At 42.9% G+C, this 18,789-nt stretch overlaps 1 protein-coding gene across 4 annotated transcripts in view; it reads left to right on the forward strand.

Annotated features, from left to right (window-relative positions):
* The window catches only part of reln (reelin), a 97,390-nt gene that overhangs the window by 58,387 nt on the left and 20,214 nt on the right, over positions 1–18,789 (forward strand). For all 4 annotated transcript variants that reach the window (XM_040026012.1, XM_040026015.1, XM_040026013.1 and 1 more), the window contains exons 5-30: positions 1,355–1,387; positions 1,495–1,573; positions 1,685–1,781; positions 3,024–3,075; positions 4,172–4,280; positions 4,739–4,979; positions 5,191–5,336; positions 6,932–7,083; positions 7,411–7,526; positions 7,912–8,120; positions 8,432–8,560; positions 8,647–8,756; positions 9,351–9,417; positions 9,644–9,877; positions 10,852–11,013; positions 12,112–12,348; positions 12,612–12,804; positions 13,569–13,681; positions 15,382–15,519; positions 15,647–15,833; positions 16,773–16,978; positions 17,083–17,254; positions 17,500–17,706; positions 17,895–18,130; positions 18,287–18,444; positions 18,548–18,755. In XM_040026012.1, the coding sequence (XP_039881946.1) occupies positions 1,355–1,387; positions 1,495–1,573; positions 1,685–1,781; positions 3,024–3,075; positions 4,172–4,280; positions 4,739–4,979; positions 5,191–5,336; positions 6,932–7,083; positions 7,411–7,526; positions 7,912–8,120; positions 8,432–8,560; positions 8,647–8,756; positions 9,351–9,417; positions 9,644–9,877; positions 10,852–11,013; positions 12,112–12,348; positions 12,612–12,804; positions 13,569–13,681; positions 15,382–15,519; positions 15,647–15,833; positions 16,773–16,978; positions 17,083–17,254; positions 17,500–17,706; positions 17,895–18,130; positions 18,287–18,444; positions 18,548–18,755 (3,991 nt within the window). The remainder of the gene's footprint in view (positions 1–1,354; positions 1,388–1,494; positions 1,574–1,684; positions 1,782–3,023; positions 3,076–4,171; positions 4,281–4,738; positions 4,980–5,190; positions 5,337–6,931; positions 7,084–7,410; positions 7,527–7,911; positions 8,121–8,431; positions 8,561–8,646; positions 8,757–9,350; positions 9,418–9,643; positions 9,878–10,851; positions 11,014–12,111; positions 12,349–12,611; positions 12,805–13,568; positions 13,682–15,381; positions 15,520–15,646; positions 15,834–16,772; positions 16,979–17,082; positions 17,255–17,499; positions 17,707–17,894; positions 18,131–18,286; positions 18,445–18,547; positions 18,756–18,789) is intronic.

Here is an 18,789-nt window from a genome sequence, read left to right on the forward strand (position 1 = left end):
TCACAGTCACTGAACCAGCTAGCTCTGTCACACAGGCCACTTAAACTTCTACAGTCAGCATGAAACTTTGCCACCACTGTATGAATCGCAAATCCACTTCTAAAAGCCCGGCATTTGGATCCAGTGGTGAGAAATGAGGGCAGCTAAAGAAAGTGAAAGCTGAGCTTAAAGTAAAGACGTTTCCAGAGCCATTACAATTGTAAGAACACTTTTTTGTATAATCCCTCATCTCTCGATTCAGGTTCCGTTGTTTATAAGGGGCTTTTAGGTGGGCTTTCTCGAATGCTTGAAAGAGAGTCTTAAGTAACTCAAAGTTAAACTTTGGAACAAATCCACGCTGTGCTATCTTAGACCACCTTATCAGGTGGGCAGGCTCATCCTGGATGAGAATACAGCTGGTTATGTTTCATCAGTCAGGAGTAAGGTTGTCTTAAAACCCCCCACCATCCCAGAGCAGAGTAAAATAGTGCAGCGGAATTGGTGAGATCAAAGCCTATTTGCAATTTAAAAGTAGAAATGAATCTCGCTAAGTTGCATGATAGCTTTGATCAACTTTGGAGATTTCCTTAACCTGATAAAATAAAGGTGTGCAAACGATTGCAGTTTGCACCAGTATCCTTTTTAATGCAGGTCTGAGTTTATGCACAACTTTATTTGTCACTTCTTTCCTGTTTTTTATTAAAGCATGAGCACCAGTTAGTGAAACAAAGCTTCCATTAAGCTAATCTATCAAACCTTTCCTCAGTTTGATTTCTAAAGTTTTAAATCTCACTGTGTCTCTACGTTTTTTGCCTCCATCTGTTTCAGCACAAAGGTCACATCAAGGCTTTGCGACTATTTTTTTTAAGACCCATAGTTGATTCATTAAATCCTAACAGTCATGACTTCCCTCCATTCACCTCCCGCCTCTTCTCAGAGCTGCGTATATACCCCAGGAGAGATTGATGGTTGAGTGTTGAGTCTAGGCAGCGGCCACAGATTACAGCACACAGGGCGCCTCTGGGGAGGAAGGCGGTTAATTGCCATTGAACCATTAATCATAACAGCCCAGCCTTTCATTACTGAAAGGAATTAACATCAGTAGGCAAGAGACTGCAGCCATGGCTGACCAGGACACAGCGAAAGTTTGTTTCACTCAGAGATGATCGCTCAAGATTGGTCCATTTTCCTAGCTTCTTCTGACAAATACACACGTGTGGTCTGCGTGTTTAGTTTTGTCCATGATAAAAACTCATTAATACACTAATTCTTTAGCGCTTCACGATCAGTAAGCTTCTGCTAGATCCAGATGCAACATGATAACAGACAGGTATAGCTTAGCAACACTCACTCTGCTCTTCTCTGTCTGTTTCAGCTCCAACCGAGTCCCCACTGAGACCGAGTCTTGGTCAGTCTGCATTCCACTTCTTGCTATTGTTTTTTTAAAATAAAATTGATAATGAAAAGTATCGTACAGACGGTGTCTAACAGTGAGCATGTGCTTCATGTGTGTAGTGGAGCTTCATGGAAAACATGCTGTGCTGCGTGACGACTTTGACTCTAACCTACAAGGAGAGCTAGACCCCAGCATCTGGTAGGTTAAAAGGTTATGACTCCTCTTGTAATGTTGGGGTGCAGTCACTGTCACTACTTCTGCACTGCAGTTTGTCTAACAGCTCGGCTTCTCTTCTCTTCTCTCCTCTAGGTCTGAGTGTAGCAACTGTGAGGTTGGAGAGCAATGTGGCGTACTGATGCATGGCAGAGCGGTCACTTTCTGCGAGCCCTTCGGAGAGCGTGAGCTGGTAACTGCCATGTTTGACCACACTGCAGCCGCTGTACATTTTACGGCCAATTGATCACACATCCAAAGCAACCACACAGTCGCCACAACTACACTGACAGTAAATTACACCATGCTTGCTCTAACCACAGTTTAGTCTCATGTTTAAATTTGTATATTCCACGAACACTGTGCACACACTGCTAACGTAGGAGATGCTTGATTGCGGTGAAGGAAGGGAAATTTACCTGACCTGGTTTTTCTCTATGGGACTTAATTTCTGTGGGGATTAATTCAGGAGTAAGCAAGTACCAGATTTTGCAGTTTGTTTAACGTGTAAGTAAGAGCAACAGCATTTGTTAACATTTGTTAAGCATATGTTAACTGATGGTTAGATGAAATCAATTCAAATATGTTTTCTCAGTTTTTACCTCAGACAAAAACAACTAAAAGTGAACACTTCCAAATAAAACAGGCTCGTACATGCCTCTTGAAGCATCCTTAAGATGTGCAGGAACAGAAGTACAAAGTAGTTTTGGTGTATTTCATGATTTCTTTGTTCAAATTAAATTTTTGATGTCAACACGCCACAAACACCCTCTTTAAATCCCTTTCAAATGCTGCTTACTACGACTGCTTGCTTCTAGTTATCTACCAGCAACCTGTTCAGGATGCTGAAGCACCTGTTTGGCATTTATCCTTTTGCTAAAACTTCTCTTGCAAACTGCAGCACAGCAACTGTTATACTCTGAACACACTATTGTACAGCAGAAAACAGCAGATGCGTTGGGACACAACAATCGTTTCCATGCTCTCTTCCTATCTTTATAAACTCGATTTCAGACTGTTTATTCAGTTGTAGGAGATTAAAGCCAGGCTTCAGCATAGAAGTATTTAGTGGCTCGTGATGCTATTTACTTCTCTGATAAGCATTTGCTTTGTTTGTCACTCTTCCAAATGTTTGATGCCGCTGCCTGGCAGCTCTTCTGTCAAGCGCAACAAGCGTGCGCAACCAGAAACACAGAAACATTTACACACAGTGACAAATAAAACAACATCAATAATGGCAGCATACATTCATGCGCACTCAAACAGACGTTTAAAAGATAAAGTGGTTTAAGGTCTCAAATGACACCAGCGTGATTACTCTTAAACTGCTAATCCAGCACAAAAGATTAAAGAATTCTATAATATATTTACAAAGCATAACTTAATGTAACTATTTATCCGCAATATCCTAAACTGCCTTGTGTATCCTCCCCAGACTACTGCACCTCTGAACACCAGCACTGCCTCAGTCCTGCAGTTTGCCCAGGGTGAGTATTAAATCTCCACATTGTAGACAATAACTAGATTCAGACAGCTTATGTGTGGGATATTTATTTTAACCTTGGTAGCCCTGTGTTAACCAGTCAGTGCAAGGATCCCAATGGCATCCTCAGGAAACAAGCATCTTTTCCACTGTTAGATGTCAGGAAGCCAGCCTGTACAAACTGTATTCGACCCCCTCCCCTCTCCCCCGTCACAATAATGAATGATTTACAATATTCTGGAAAGACACCCAGAAGGCCATGGCAGAGTTTTTAGAGGTGCTGTATTTTTCATGTCCATTACATGCATCCGCCAGTTCTCATGGGAACGTGACTAGGAGGAAATAAGAGTACATAATGTAGAGCATTCTGTCTGGCTGCACTCTTGCTTGAAGGTCCTCAGTATGAATTTGTGTTGCGTATTGAACAGTTCAGTAGAGCAGTACTGTGAAGTGGCAGCGGGTTAATGCATGGCTGTATTCAGCGGGGATGTAACAGCACGGCGCAACATTTTGGAGGCATGGACAATACACACCGTCGGTAAAGTGGGAGGAGGGGGAGAGGAGAGGAAAGGTAGGGATGCTGTGGGGGTTACCTGTCTCCCTCCATTAGTAGCCTTTGACCCTCCCTAATCCCGCAGCACCCACACGACACCATATTTTAAAGCGGTCCAATCCCTCTCTGACTCTGCAAATAGAAATGCGCAGCAATAATGACACACACATACACGCACGCACACACAGATGAACAGTTTATGGCTGGAGTTAGTACTGTCGTCATTCTGTGACTTCTCCAGTCATTTCTGCCCAGCCCCGTCATTCAGCTTCCTGATGTCACTGAGCCCTGTTAAGCTGCTGATCAGTTAGTTTCACCATGACATCATTTAGACATTATTTTCCATTAATGGAGGCGATGTGGGAGCAATCACTGGAAAGACAGCCATTGCGCATTGTGCAGCCTCACATGCAAAAGCTCATTGGCTGGCTGGAAACAGCTCAGCTGATGAAAAATAATAGCTAAACGGCACATTTTGGAGCTTCACCCTCAACACGAGTGTTGACGATCATATACGTGTGTCCTCTGCTGATGTTTCGTTCCTCAGGCTCAGGCTCCTGCCGCTTCAGTTACTCAGACCCCAGCATCACTGTGTCGTACAGCCTCAGTGGCAACACCAACACCTCAGATGACTGGATCACACTGGAGAAGATCAGGTATTTTTCCTCCTTTTCTTCCTTGTTCCTCATCCCATCCCACAGTCCTTCCATCTGTTACAAACACCCGCCCTCTTTTTTTTTCCCTTGTTCACACCTCCCCCTCTTAATTTGTCATCCCTCTCCTGTTTGCCTCGATGATCCACCTGTTTTTTAATCCCTCTCTCTCCCCGCCTCTCTCTGTTTTGTCAGCTTTCAAACATAAGCATAATGTAATAATAGACTTCTTAATACAGTATTTAGCAGCACTAAGTGGATGTTTTGCTTTCACGTAAACACTTCAACTCATTCTGAAAGCTGCTTTTTAAAGCTGCTGTGTCTCTCCTTATTTGGTTATTTCAGCTACTTTGAAACGATTGATGATTGTTATTTACTGTGTAAATATTGAACATCATTTCAAAACCACGACTTCCACATTTAGAAAGTCACTTGTTTTTCTATATTTTATTTTCCTCCAGAGCTCCTACCAACAGCAGCACCATCATCCACCTGCTTCCACTTCCACACTCCGCCAGAGCCAATGGAGTTCGTCTCCGCTGGTCTCAGGAGGCCCCCCAAGGCCCTGAAGGCTATGAGTCCTGCTGGGGGATGGACAATGTGCTTCTGGTCAACGCCGCCCACAGGACCCCCCTGATGGAGGAAAACTTGGATCCTCCAGACACCGCCAACTGGCTCTTCTTCCCTGGAGCTACTGTCAAGGTACACCAGTCAATCAATGCACACTCAAGGATTTTGTTTCCCAGTCATTTGCTTAGAAATGTGGTCAAATGCTCAGATAGATTAAGATTATCTTAGATATATTAAGCAAGAAACTACAACAACTCCAGTATGAAAGCAATAAATAAATGTAATCATGTGGTTGTATAAGTGGCACAGCGTCCTATTTCTCATCTGTATTCTTATTGTCCAGCATGCCTGTCAGTCAGAAGGCAATGCCATGTATTTCCATGGTGGTGAGGAAAATGGACATAGCTTTGCCACCACCAGGGACATTGATCTGCACCGTGAGGAGGGACGGAGCTACTGGGAGGAAGACTTTGAGAGCCCACCATTAAAGTAAGTCAAAGTAGCGAGTCATTTGATTTATACCTACCTTAAGAAGGAGTTTGATCCACTCCAATAAAACTGAAACAGTAAACTGAACTTGGCTTCCAGACCAGACTGTTCTGTGTCATTAAAGGATTAAAAATGTCCATTCCCCCTTTACTGAGTTATTTGATTTATATTTATCTTAATTTGGCATCTTTTTTTCTCCTGTTGTTTCTTTCAAAGGTAGAGAAACAAAGTGCTTTACATGCAGCAACACAATCACGGAAATGTCAAGTTAAGATGAATGAATAAATAAAGATTTTTAAAAGCTTTTTTAAAAGATACTGAGAGAGACTTTACTGACAGGGAGTTTCATCCACCGCAATAAAGCTGAAGCAGTAAACTGAACTTGGCTTCGAGACCAGAGTCTTCTCTGTCATTAAAGGATTAAACTACAACGGAGCCAAACCACGAAGGGCTGAAAGAGAGTCAACAGAATCATAAATGGCTATCTTATGCACGATGTGATTGGATCAGAGGGACGGGATATTACCAGATAGATATTACTGTGTCTATGTATACACATAAATGCACTGACACCTGTCACTTGTCATATGTCAAGCGATTAAACATGCAGCGTGTCGCACAAGATCAAGTCAAGCATGGGGGCCGACACAGGTGAACGCCGTGCCTCTGACTGCTACAGAGATGGCAGTCCATCTGTTCAGAGTAACACACACACACACGCCGGACAGCAGAGAGCACTGTCTGAAGCGCTGCAAGAGGAAGAGAGATGAAAGGAGAGAGATGATAGATGGCGTTACTGCCAGGGAGTGATTAACAAGCTCCATGCACCGTGTCTGTCAGCATGTTTTTCCATTAATGAGAAGGACCGCAAACAGGAGTTTGCTTCTACAACCGCCCCACACCTTCACACCTCCTTGCTGCATGCCAACATGCTGCACTGCATGCTAGCTCTCACCCATCAGGCGTCAGGCACTGAAACATGTGTGAAGTAGGCAGGGAGATTTTTTTCTTTTTTTCTTTATTCATTTTATTTTTTTACGTTGAAGGTACACTCGGCTCTGCTAAGTGTCATTTAACTTAACACTGGCAGTGACAAAGACACAGAAAGTAGGGAGTGACAGAGGGAAAGGGGAGAGGAGATAGCAGCCGGCTTCTGTCAGAACTAATGAGAGTCCTCTCTCTACTGTGCAGAAATATGTTTGTGCATGCATGTGTCAGTGCGTCCTGCATGCCTCTACCAAGTGGCTTAAGCCATATTTCTGACACCGTGTGTTTGTTTAGTAGTTGTAACTCTTTCCTGATTTCAGCAAAACTCCAGAGGGAGATGCAGGACTTTTTAAAATTATTCACAAATTTTAGTCACTGCTTATTTTTCCTTAATAACTCTGCTGCATAATGGTTAACACAGTTCAAGACGAGGAGGAGACACAAATCCCTGCGAGTCAGCAGAGGGTTGTGTCAGGAGCGGCATCCAGTGCCAAATCAAACATCTAAGCCCTTTGAGAGAAATAGAGCTGCCTTTTTGATGTAAACCTTTTGTGTTTAGATCAGTCTTTTTCTCACAAACCCTTCACTCCTTGTTGTTTTTCACTCAGCTGGGACATAGAGGGCGCCGTCTATGGGACCCAGTGTGGAGAGATTGAGTCGGGCTCAGCGCTAGTGTTTGACAGAGAGGGCCGGAGGCGAGTGTGCACCCCCTACCTCGACACCACGTCTTACGGAAACCTCCGCTTCTACTTTACCATGGGTATGGAAATCCTCCATCTGTATACTCTCTGTCTAGCTGTAAGTAAAACTGAGTCAGTTTTTATTTATGTAGCACCTTTCAAGATAAATACCGCAAAGTGCTTCACAAGAAGAACATCAAAACAGAAGCTTAAGCATCAAAACAAAAGTTACCCAGAAGCAAGTTTAAAAAGAGGAGTTTGTAGCTGCTTTTTAAAAGAGATCACAGAGTCCACAGAACTCAGGCTCAGAGGAAGAGAGCTCCAGAGTCTGTAGTTGCAGTTAATAAACCACGGTGTGCAAGTGTTTTGGCATGTCTATAAGCATAATAGGGCATGTTTGTGTGTAGGTGGTGTGGACTGTGAGCCGGGAGAATCCCATGAACACGACGTGATTCTGTTTGGACGGTCTGAAGGAAGGAGGGAGCGTGTGGTGCTCGACACCCTGCCGTACTCTTCTTACAGGGTGAGATACACCAAAAACTGGGCATGCATAAACTTTGTTAGCCTGAAGCGCTCTGTCCGATTGAATAGCATTAGATTAACAGCTGTGAGGCATTTTGATAAGCGATTATCATTTTTAAAGTAAATATGTTGTTTACTTGTTTCAGCTTCACATCTGCAGGATTTGCTGCCTGCGAGTCGTACAAAAAGTGACTATTTTTGTACCAAACTGCTAAAGGCCGCATTAGAAGTGGCCTTTTGTGACTTTTTTTAGACCAAGCAGTTAATCGACTGACTAAATAATTAGCAGATGAATCAAACGTAGAAACAGTCACAGTCACTGCCCTAATTTGAGCCTCCCCTGTGCTCTGCTCTCTTCACTATATCCGCTATCTTTCTTCTCGCAGACTCCTGCGGTGGTATCTGTGGCCTTGCCGACTGAGCTGCAAACACCAGTCACCCAGTTCTGCTTGGAGCAGCGGTCACATGGCGGTGCCAACCGTCACGTGTGGGCCGTGGACTTCATGCAGCTGCTCCCCGTGCTGCCTGGCACCCACACACATGTTGCTCAGTTCTCCATCAACCTGGGCTGTGGCTCCTACCAGCCTGCCAACAGGTGTGACTCACTGTAAACTAGGCCAGGCGTATTGTGACTGTGAACATCTCCATTATTTTCAGTCAAATACATGAAATTTTGCAGCAACAAAGGAGTCTCACACATACCAGGTCACTCAGTTATTTTCATGATGCATACATCAAACTAAAAGTTCTGTTTATTTAAATCAAACTGCAGCCCTCAGATGTATTTAAATGTGGAGTGAGGGATGGTGGACTTAACACCACTCACACTTACTTAGTTTTTACCTAATTTAAGTTAAGAGAAGCAATTTAGGTCACTAAGATGTCCTCTGATCCTTTTTATTTTAGTGTCAGTCTGGAATTTTCCACCAACCACGGTCGTTCCTGGTCTCTGCTCCATACTGAGTGTCTGCCAGAGCTCTGTGCAGGACCCCATCTACCTCACAGCACCATATACTCCTCCGACAACTACAGCGGGTATAAATCAGTGTGCATATCTCCATGTGTGCATCCTTGGGGGGGTTCCTGTATTTCTTTCATCCTACTATTGTTTGTCTGCACAGGTGGACAAGAATCTCTATTCCTCTGCCCAATGCCGCCCTGACAGAGACAACCCGGTTTCGCTGGAAGCAGTCTGGCTCGGGAGCCGGCAACATGTGGGCTGTAGACAATGGTATGAGCTGCACATAACGGCCAGATTTTTCTTATCACATGTTCCATTGAAGTATATATAGATTGTGCGCATGTGCCAATAGGGCATGATGGAAATATTAATTATGCAAATAATGTAACTCAACAATAAGCAATATAAATCAACATAATCAGAGCTGCTGTGCAAACTGTGCTGATATATGAAGTGCTGATGAAAATTACTCAGGATACCCTGCAATATATTTGGTGTCTGCACAAGTGTCATGAATAACCTTTATTTTAATTGTCCTTGTTCAGATGTGATATATCTTAGTGACCACACATTTGTGGTTTATGCTAACACCATTATACATGATGTGATTAGAGTACCTATTCATTTAGTATAGCAGATATTTATATATTTAATTGAATACACACATAAAAAGTTTACTCAAACTGCTACTGCAAACAAGTCCCATTACTTGGCAGCCACCTTGATTACGCCTCTGGGAAGTTACTTGGCTCTTTGGGGGACAGGGGGAGGACAACATGTCATCTGTAGCTTTACAGAAATCTCAGATGGATTTCCATCTGAGATTCTTTGACAATTAATTACAATTAATTTGTTTCTCTTCAGTGTATTTCGGTCCAGCTTGCCTTCGTTTTTGCTCTGGAAGAGGACATTGTTCCCGCACCGGCTGCAAGTAAGGATCCACTTTTTATTAAACCAAATAAATCCAGAACGAGCCTGCTCATCCACATAATGCCTTACAGCACCAATAACCATTCAAAATTAATCAGATCGTACATGTTATGTTTATGACTTATTAATGAATTTTCATTATTTCTGTCTTTTGTTCTCATTGTTATCGTTCACTCTTTTTTAAATATCTTGTGTATCGTCTCCTGTCTTTTTCTTTCTTTTCCCAGATGTGATCCCGGTTTCAGCGGTCCAGCTTGTGAGCTTGCTTCCCAGACTTTTCCAGCTTTTCTTTCTGAGGGTTTCTCCAGCCCACGCCTCTCCTCCTACCATACCTTCTCCTCACTTCGTGGGGCTGAGGTCAGCTTTGGCTGCGGTGTGCTTGCCAGCGGAAAGGCTCTGGTTTTCAACAGGGACAGCAGGAGACACTTGGTCACGGCTCCACTAGACAGTTCCCAAGCCAGGTAATTGTAGTACTTATATACAGCAGAGCAGAATGGAAATGCACTGCATATAGAAACATGAGCAGAGAAATCAGGGAGCACAAGTTTTGCCAGATTACTTTGGAAAACTGTGGCTTGTCTTCAGCAGGTGTCTGTACCTGTGATTGATACTGCAAATGTTCCAGGCAGCCATCTATTCTCCCTCCTCCTCTGCCCACCCCTCATTCCCTCATACTCTGTATTCCTGCGCTCCGAGATGGATTGTGATCATGGGGAGGACTGCAGATGAGAGTGGAGATGAAAATATGAGAGAGAATGATAGAGAGTGAACGATGGACTTAGATATGGCATCTGTGTTAGATTGATTATGCCTGTTGCGGCTCTGAGTGTGCCACCTGATGGCCATATTTAATGCCAGTTTCCTGGCTGATTGAGTGAACAGCTGCCTGGAAGAGGAAACTGCACTGCTAATGAAAGCACAGCTCAACCAGCAACAGAGAGCGGGGGGATGACTGGCAGCTCAAGACAGATGATGGAAATTATAATAAATTTTACATTAGTATAGATGAGGATATGTCTGCCAAAACACAAATAAACATAAGATGACAGAAACTCGCTCTGTATTGGGACTATTTACAGTTTACATGAATACATGGGTATAAACTGTGACTCTCATTCACACTCTTGCTGAGTGTTTTTTTTTTTTTACCTGTCTCATTAAGTTTTCTCTTCATTCATTTAATCATCCCATCCATCATCCACCTCGCTCCCACCTCCTCACTCTACGAGTGTCTATTTATCTGCCTTTTTAACCAACTCTCTCTGCTCTTTGAACACACTCTTTGTGACCTAGGTTTTCTTTTTCTCTAATTTTTCAGTGTGCCCTCTTCTCTCTTTCTGTCATTTCCTTTTTGTACACTTGTTCTGTGCCGTTCACCGTGCTCCTTAACCAGTTGACCCTACTTGTTCTCGCTGTCATCTTTGATTCCCTGCAGGTATCTGCAGTTCACTCTTCGGCTGGGCAGTCGGAGCATCCTGAGCTCATGTCCTGCTCCAGACCAGCCAGGGGAGGGCGTCCTGCTGCATTACTCCTCAGACAACGGCATCACCTGGACCTTGCTGCAGCACTATGCATATCAGGGCTTCCATGAGCCAAGGTACTTCCTATATTTAAATCTTTTATTTTCTCATGAGTGTGTGTCTCTTTGTGCGAATGATTGTAAACCAATAGAGTTTCAGTGACTCCATTAACACACACGTATGTGCTGTCAATTTTGTGCTGGGTTTGCTGCTGGGACCCATTGAGACAGTTAGTGGCATCTTTGTGTGTAATGAAGAGTGGACAGAGTCACACAGCTCTTCATCTCCACTAGAGAGGTCAACAGAGGACAGTGATTCAGCAACTACGTAATGCCAGATATAAGTACTGTAACAGCATACTTCAATCAGGGATAACATTATATGTTCGATTACAGATGCTTGATTGGATTTAGATCTCGGGAATTTGAAGGCCAAGTCAACACATCAAAGTCATTGTTGTGCTCTTCAAACCAAACGAAACAAACTGATGCTTCTAACACATGCAATTTGAGGACAAAACGTTCACTTGCTCCCTAATATATCCCACCCACTAGCATGCGCCATGATGACGAGATAATCAGTGTTTTTCACTTCACCTGTGAGTGGTCATAATGTTATGCCTGATCGGTGTATATGCTTGCATAAGATATCATGATATACTAATGATTGTTGAGAAAGAAAACATAGCAGCAGCATAACATCTGTATTTATAAAAACAAGTTAGAAATAGAAATCCTGCCCATGCATTTTGTCCAAATGTACAAACAGCAGATGTGATTGTGTGGGCTCAAAATCCAAGTCAGACCTGAGTCACAGTTCAGTCAGCCTGTATGATTAATATCAGCTGAGCAGCTTAGCTTTATGGACACTATATCCAAATATGTATCACTTTACACTTGCTCGTTTGTGCCTGCGTACTGTTTATGTGAACTAACATCAGCAATGTTCAGTTTAGGGTTTTTTTTCTTGCTAATGAATGAACACGTACAGAAGTGTGAACATGACAAACAGTAATATATTATTCAATTCTGTGACAGTAGTTATTAATTATCCTTCAGATCATTAATTCTAAACCATGCCTGAGTTTTTCTTTCTGCTATCTCAGCTTTTAACAAGCTATAGGTAGTCGCGTTGCAAACACGCACGTCTATTAACCGTTTCCCTTCCTTCATCAGGATTGTGTCTGTCGAACTCCCATCCGGCGCTCGCAAATTCGGCGTGCAGTTCCGCTGGTGGCAGCCGTACCACTCGGGCCGTGGCCACGACGTGTGGGCCCTGGATGAAATCAGCATGACTTCTGTGCTGTTCAACACCATAAGTCTTGACTTCAGCAACGTGCTGGACGTCACCCAGAGTCTTGGTTTCTATCTCGGCCACGTCCAGCCGTACTGTCAGCATGACTGGACCCTCAGGTGCATAATGCTCTTTTGCATTAATACATTAGTCTTTGCTTGGTATTTGAAGAGATTAATTTCCACTCGGTTCAAACATGACTGAATACCTTAATTACGCTTCACAATGGTCATTTATAACTCTGGTGGTATAAAAATAATTTACTCTTTAAATTTTGTCAAGATTCTCTTTATTTCTACAAACAGTATTATACCATTAGAGCATATATATGGTTTGTATAAGGTTGAAAACTCTTATTTCTTTTCTCCATGTCATACTCTAGTTTCTCTGGTGAGCCCAGTCCTGGCTCCAGTATCCGCTATGTGGAAACTCAATCAATGCAGATCGGAGCCTCCTACAGTCTCCAGTTTTCACTGGTCATGGGGTGTGGCCGCGAGCCCTCCCCTCACATTGACACTCAAGTGCGACTGGAGTTCTCCACCAATCATGGTCTCACCTGGCACCTGGTGAAAGAGGTAAGGAGACTGAAGCACAGTCACCTTTATTTCCCCATGTATTAACAGTGGCTTTTGCTATCACAGGCCGGTGCACATGCAGTATCTGTTTGTGACTAAAACTTGAGATAGTCATCCCAGAGAAAGACACGGAAGCATCATTTATTCATGATCATGAATATTGATTTACTCATTACAGTCCTGGTAATAATATGTAAATAATGTCTTTAAATGTGGTACTTTGTCTCAGATGAGAAATTATCACAATTACTTTTAATCATCCCACTATCAGCAAATACACGGCAATACTTGAATCAGCAAGCAGATTATCTTCCCATGATTCAACAAAGATTTTCAGTGATCATAACTGGCTCATAAATATTCATAAAGCACCAAAGTATCTGCCAAGACTTTTATTGCTTTTGGAATTGAATAGAGCATAATGAGCCCTCTATCAGTGAATTTTCTCTAATTCTCCCATGTGCATGAAAATGCAGTCGTTTGGCAAGTGCACAATGTAACTCAGTGAATGTCCTGTACAGTTAATCCTTTGCTTGTGTTCAAGGTCAGAGATACTCTAATCCTCCATTAGCCTTTTATATTTATATATTGTGTGAATGATGAAGCTTTGGACTGTATCTGCAGCTGTTTTTGAAGAATTTTACTACGAAGCGCAGTCCGCAATGGAAAAATTCCTTCTCAGTAATTGCTGTTAGTCAGTGCTCCCCCCGTCGGCTGTATGAGTAAAAATGTGTAGTAAGAAGCTGCTCATTTCTTTTGCACAGGCCTGTCTACCTGGCATGCCAAGCTGCTCTGAGTTTACAGCACCCAGTGTCTACCACCCATCAGAGTTCAAAGACTGGAGACGCATAACCCTTTCTCTGCCTCAGAAGACATGGTAAGGATCACATGTAGAGACATAGAAGAACATTTTTACAAATTGCCCTTTGGGAAAAAAAGTCTCTGACGTTAATTTCATGCTTTCTTTGCATTTCATAAGCATGCAGTGCCATGAATGCAGTCAGAACCATAACATACAGCAGAAAATCAGAATACTGCAAAGCGCCCATACTTATTACCCTTAATGCTTTTCCATGTAGACATGGACATGCATCTGCAGCTGTGCACGTCTATAATGTTGTATAAAGACAGAAAAAGAAAGCAACACATGAGGATTTGTTAAAACCCATGTATAGCAATTAATACGACAATTCATTTTACAGCATTGCAAACAGAACACTTCTTCACGCCCTCAACATTAACACAAATGTGTTTTCTCAATTGTTTGTTGTAGCCACCAAAAATTGGCTTATGAGTCATTTTTATCTGGAATGCAGTCAACAAGAAAACAAAAGTTAGCATGGCTGTCCTTCTCCAGCTTAATTGCAGAGCTGTGCAGACATGAAGCGATTCTACAGGCGTGATCAAGCTCTTTGTGTTTACTAATTATAGTGATGTAGCCGAAGCCTCAAAAGCTTGTGTTGTCAAGAGGGGTGTGCACTTAAATACAGCCAGTTCCTAGCAGATAATTTTACCTGACGTGAGGTGGACAGTGTTGGCACACTTTTTCAGTCTGGTTCACTACTTTTTGTCTGGTAAAAAATGAAATCATCCCAAACAAGTTATCGAATGATATGGGGGAGTTCTCCGTCATTTGCTTCACACCGTACAGTACCAGTGTTAAATCTATAAACTGGTGTTGTCTGACTAGTGTAATATGTACTATACAAAGACTGCAATTTCATTGCATTAGGCTTGGAAGACATATTTGATAAAGAACCGCTCGGTTTAATATGAATTCAAGCAAGCCCCATAGTGAATCAGTCACCCAGTGCCGAATAAGAGAAATAAATATATTGTTAAAGCCTTAGCTCACACATATATCAGCTCAAGTAATCACATAAACCTTCCACACCGAGCACTGTGACCTCCACCTCCATTTCATTCTGCTTCCCAGCTCCTAAATAAAGGTGGTCTAATCTCCTGCAGGGTGTGATGACAGGTCAAAGGGTCATGGCAGCAAATGATAATAAAACAGTCGAGGTCAGGTCAGAAAGATCATGAGGTGGTCTCAGTTGATTTGGGTCACTAACACATCAGACGAAGGAACCGCTCTGCTATATAATCCCCAATATAACTGCCTATCTGCGCTAGCTTCTGCTACCACTCATCATTTCTGTACATACAGCATATAGTAAACCCCCACCGAAACATTTGCCAACACACCGCACACATCCACAATTTACCATCCACATGGAGAACGTGTAATGTTATTGCCCTCTCTGTGACATTACTGCAGAACACACACATAGACACATACACTGGAATGTGCACATTTAAGTTAATCTTGACCTTGCAAAATACATTAAATCTACAGTTGTCTGCGCCAAAAAGCAAACTGTGATTGACACGCTTTTTCAGACCATTTTATGCATTTTTTTAACAATCAGTGACCTTTCTAATCATTTTGCTCGATCAGCCAGGTACACAAATACCATATTGCCATTTTTTCCCCTTCCATTTACATGCATTATCTTTGGTATAAACAGTATAAACATTTTACAGCTATGGAACATTCAGGATGCTTTCTGTGTTCAGGTCCAGTGCAACACGGTTCCGCTGGATCCAGAGCTACTACGGAGAGCAGGATGAGTGGGCCCTGGATGACATCTACATTGGCCAGCAGTGTCCTAACATGTGTCATGGGCATGGCTGGTGTGACCATGGCCATTGCAGGTCAGACGTGCAATGAACTGACTACATTTTTCATACCTCTCAGTAGCACCATTCCACTAGTGTTTTGTTAAAATCTGTATTAAAGTTTGAATGAATAAAAACGTTCAAGCACTCACTTCTCTTACAGGTGTGATGATGGATTCTCTGGAACAGACTGCCAGCCCTCCTCCCCACTCTCCTCTAGCGTACTTTCTGACTTTGAGTCCCAGGATGCACTGCTCGCCACATGGCAAGAGGTGATAGGTGGAGAGGTGGTTACGCCTGACATGGGCTGTGGTGTGGTTTCTTCTGGATCATCCTTGTACTTCAGCAAGGTAGAAATACATTAAATTAACTTCTTCTGGTTTTTGCTCAGTTTACTTTTTTGGGGGGTAGGTATTGTATTTGTTAGGTGTTGCATCCAGCAAGGTTACATTCAACATATTAAAGTAAAATTAAAACATTTTTGTGTATTTAATCTAGATCTAAATCTAGATCCAGATTAAAAGTGTAGTTAATTTGTTTTTATTAAAATAATCACTTCAGAGATATGTGTAAAACTTGGCATACGCTATCCATTTCCTGATTACTTTCTAGTGTTTGCTGCCAAAAATTCCTACCCTTTGAACTCTGATTACCTCTGCTCTGCTTGAAAATATTTTTTTATTTAATTATTCAATAGCTCTGAGAAGTATTGCACATGCTTTTGATTTGATTGGACAGAGGAGATTCACAATTTTCAGGCAGCTGCACATCGCTTGTTTCACATATTGCGGCAGCCAAAAATCAGTGTCCACAGCTGGAACATTGCTTTAGCAAACAACGTCCCCTCATTCCAAGTTTGCTTACGAAGAAAATGGCAACAGATTTTCCATCTTCAACATATAATTATATATTGATTACTGGATCACAACTGGCTCCAGATACCATGTGTGGGATATATCTGATCCATCCATTCGTTTTCTTAACCACTTTTCCCGTTCAGGGCAGGAGGCGTGGCCTATCTCAGCTGTCATGGAAAGGCAGGGGTACACCTTGAGCAGGTTTCCAGTCTTTTGAAGGGCTAAAACAGAGAGACACACACTCACTTTCACACTAAGAGCGAATTTAAAGTAATCAGTTCACTTAATAAGCATGTGTCGTGACTGTGGGAGCAAGCTGGAGTACCCAGGAGTACCCACCCTTGTTTTAAAATTATGTCAGACTGTAAAGTGTGTTTCTAGCTGATCTTCCCACACTTAATATGTATTCATTTATTTGGATGTTCCTTTCAGGCTGGGCTTAGGCAGCTTGTGAGCTGGGACCTGGACACTGAATGGGCAGAGTTTGTCCAGTTCTACCTGCGGGTGGGTGGAGACTGGGCGGAGTGTAACCAGGCAGACAGCAGGGAGGAAGGAGTTCTCCTGCAGTACAGCAATGATGGAGGCATCAGCTGGGGCCTCATTGCTGAGATGTACTTTACTGACTTCACCAAGCCTCGGTGAGAAACCTGCAGAGGAAGAAAGGAGGACAGAGCTCAGGAAGTGTTTGGTGGATGTCTTATTGGAAAAGAAACATGTGTAACCTGTCTCCCCTCTTTTGCAGCTTTGTGCATTATGAGCTTCCCTTGACCTCTAAAACCCCCTCCACAAGGTTTCGTTGGTGGCAGCCTCTTCACTCGGGGGAAGGCTATGACCAGTGGGCAATCGATGATGTCATAATTTTGTCAGAGAGGGAGAAACACATCATCCCCATGGCTAATCCTACTCTGCCGCAGGTCAGGAATCATCTTAAGGAGTTATTCTAGTAACTTGTAATTTGTGCTGTGAACTTGTATAGCAGCTATGGCTTATTCTTAATATGTACTAGAACATGTCAGCCATGCTGACATAGAACAGTTATGAACTCTTAAAAATCAAAATAAAAAAGACTTCCATTTATCTTTTTATAAATCCTTTTTCCTTCAAAAAAAATATTAGCACAAAACAGAAAAAATAAATCTGGTATCTTCTGTTTCTGAAGAACTTCTACGAGAAACCAGCATTCGACTACCCCCTGAACCAGATGAGTGTCTGGCTGATGCTAGGTAATGAAGGCATGGAGAGAGAAAACAACAACAGCTTCTGTGCCCCAACTCCCTCTGCTATGGTGTTCGGGCGCTCTGATGGGGACAGGGTGGCTGTCACCAGGGACCTGGCTCTGCGCCCTGGCTACACCCTCCAGTTTAAAGTAGGTGGAAACTGCAGAAATTAAAATGTAAAAGTTGGATGACATTAAGAAAGACATTTCAGGACACAGTGGTGGGTTGCAAAGTGGCTTGTAGAGAAGTACCCACTGTAGGAATGTTAAACCAACTTAAAGCAAATGTGAGATTTCCTAAGATGTGCAATTTTTCCCCTCTACTCCATCCATGCCAGCTGAACATCGGCTGTGAATCAGAGTTCAGTGCTTCTGCACCAGTGCTGCTGCAGTACTCCCATGATGCTGGTCGCACCTGGGCCCTGGTGAGAGAGGGCTGTTACCCAGGCACCCCGGGGGCTGGGGTCTGTGAGGGCAGCGGTCGTGAGCTGAGAGAACCAGCTGTCTACAACACTGGAGATTATGAACAGTGGACCAGGGTCACTGTGGTTATACCACGTAATGTTGCAGCCAGGTAACTATGGTAACAGGCATGTAATATGAGATGTAAAGCTGTACTACTGGGGTGTTTTTTCTTTGGGGGGGTTTGTTTTAACATATTTTTAGACTGAAAATATTTGAGAATATTGAAAACTCCAATTAAAATGGCTTCACCTGCCTAATTTTCTAGTAAAACGAGGTTCCGGTGGTTCCAGGAGAGTAGTGTGTACAGAGATGCTCCACCCTTTGCTCTGGATGGGGTCTACATCTCTGAGCCCTGTCCAAACCACTGTGGAGGACATGGTGATTGCATCTCTGGAGTCTGCTTCTGTGATATGGGATACACAGGTAAGGTAGAATATAGAAAGGAAATTAAAAGAAAGGAAAGACAAAGAAATTTCGGGGCCATTTTTTGTTTATTTAAACTTTATTGTCTTCATATTTTTCACAGTGGAGCAGGATAGTTGTGTCCCGTCTGTGGCTAGTCCCACAGAGCTCACTGAGGGCTTTGAGGGGAAACTGAGCCCACTTTGGCAGAGTCTCAGTGGGGGACACATCGGAGGAGGCTGTGGCATCATTGGTGAGGGCAAGGCCCTTTACTTTAACAGTCCTGGAAGGAGAGAAGCACGTACAGTTCCTCTAGACACCACCAACACACGGTGAGAGGAAAACTACAAATCCCTTTAATAATAA

Source organism: Simochromis diagramma, unplaced genomic scaffold (genome assembly GCF_900408965.1).
Source record: "Simochromis diagramma unplaced genomic scaffold, fSimDia1.1 OVJJ01000293.1, whole genome shotgun sequence".
Taxonomy (NCBI): Eukaryota; Metazoa; Chordata; class Actinopteri; order Cichliformes; family Cichlidae; genus Simochromis; species Simochromis diagramma.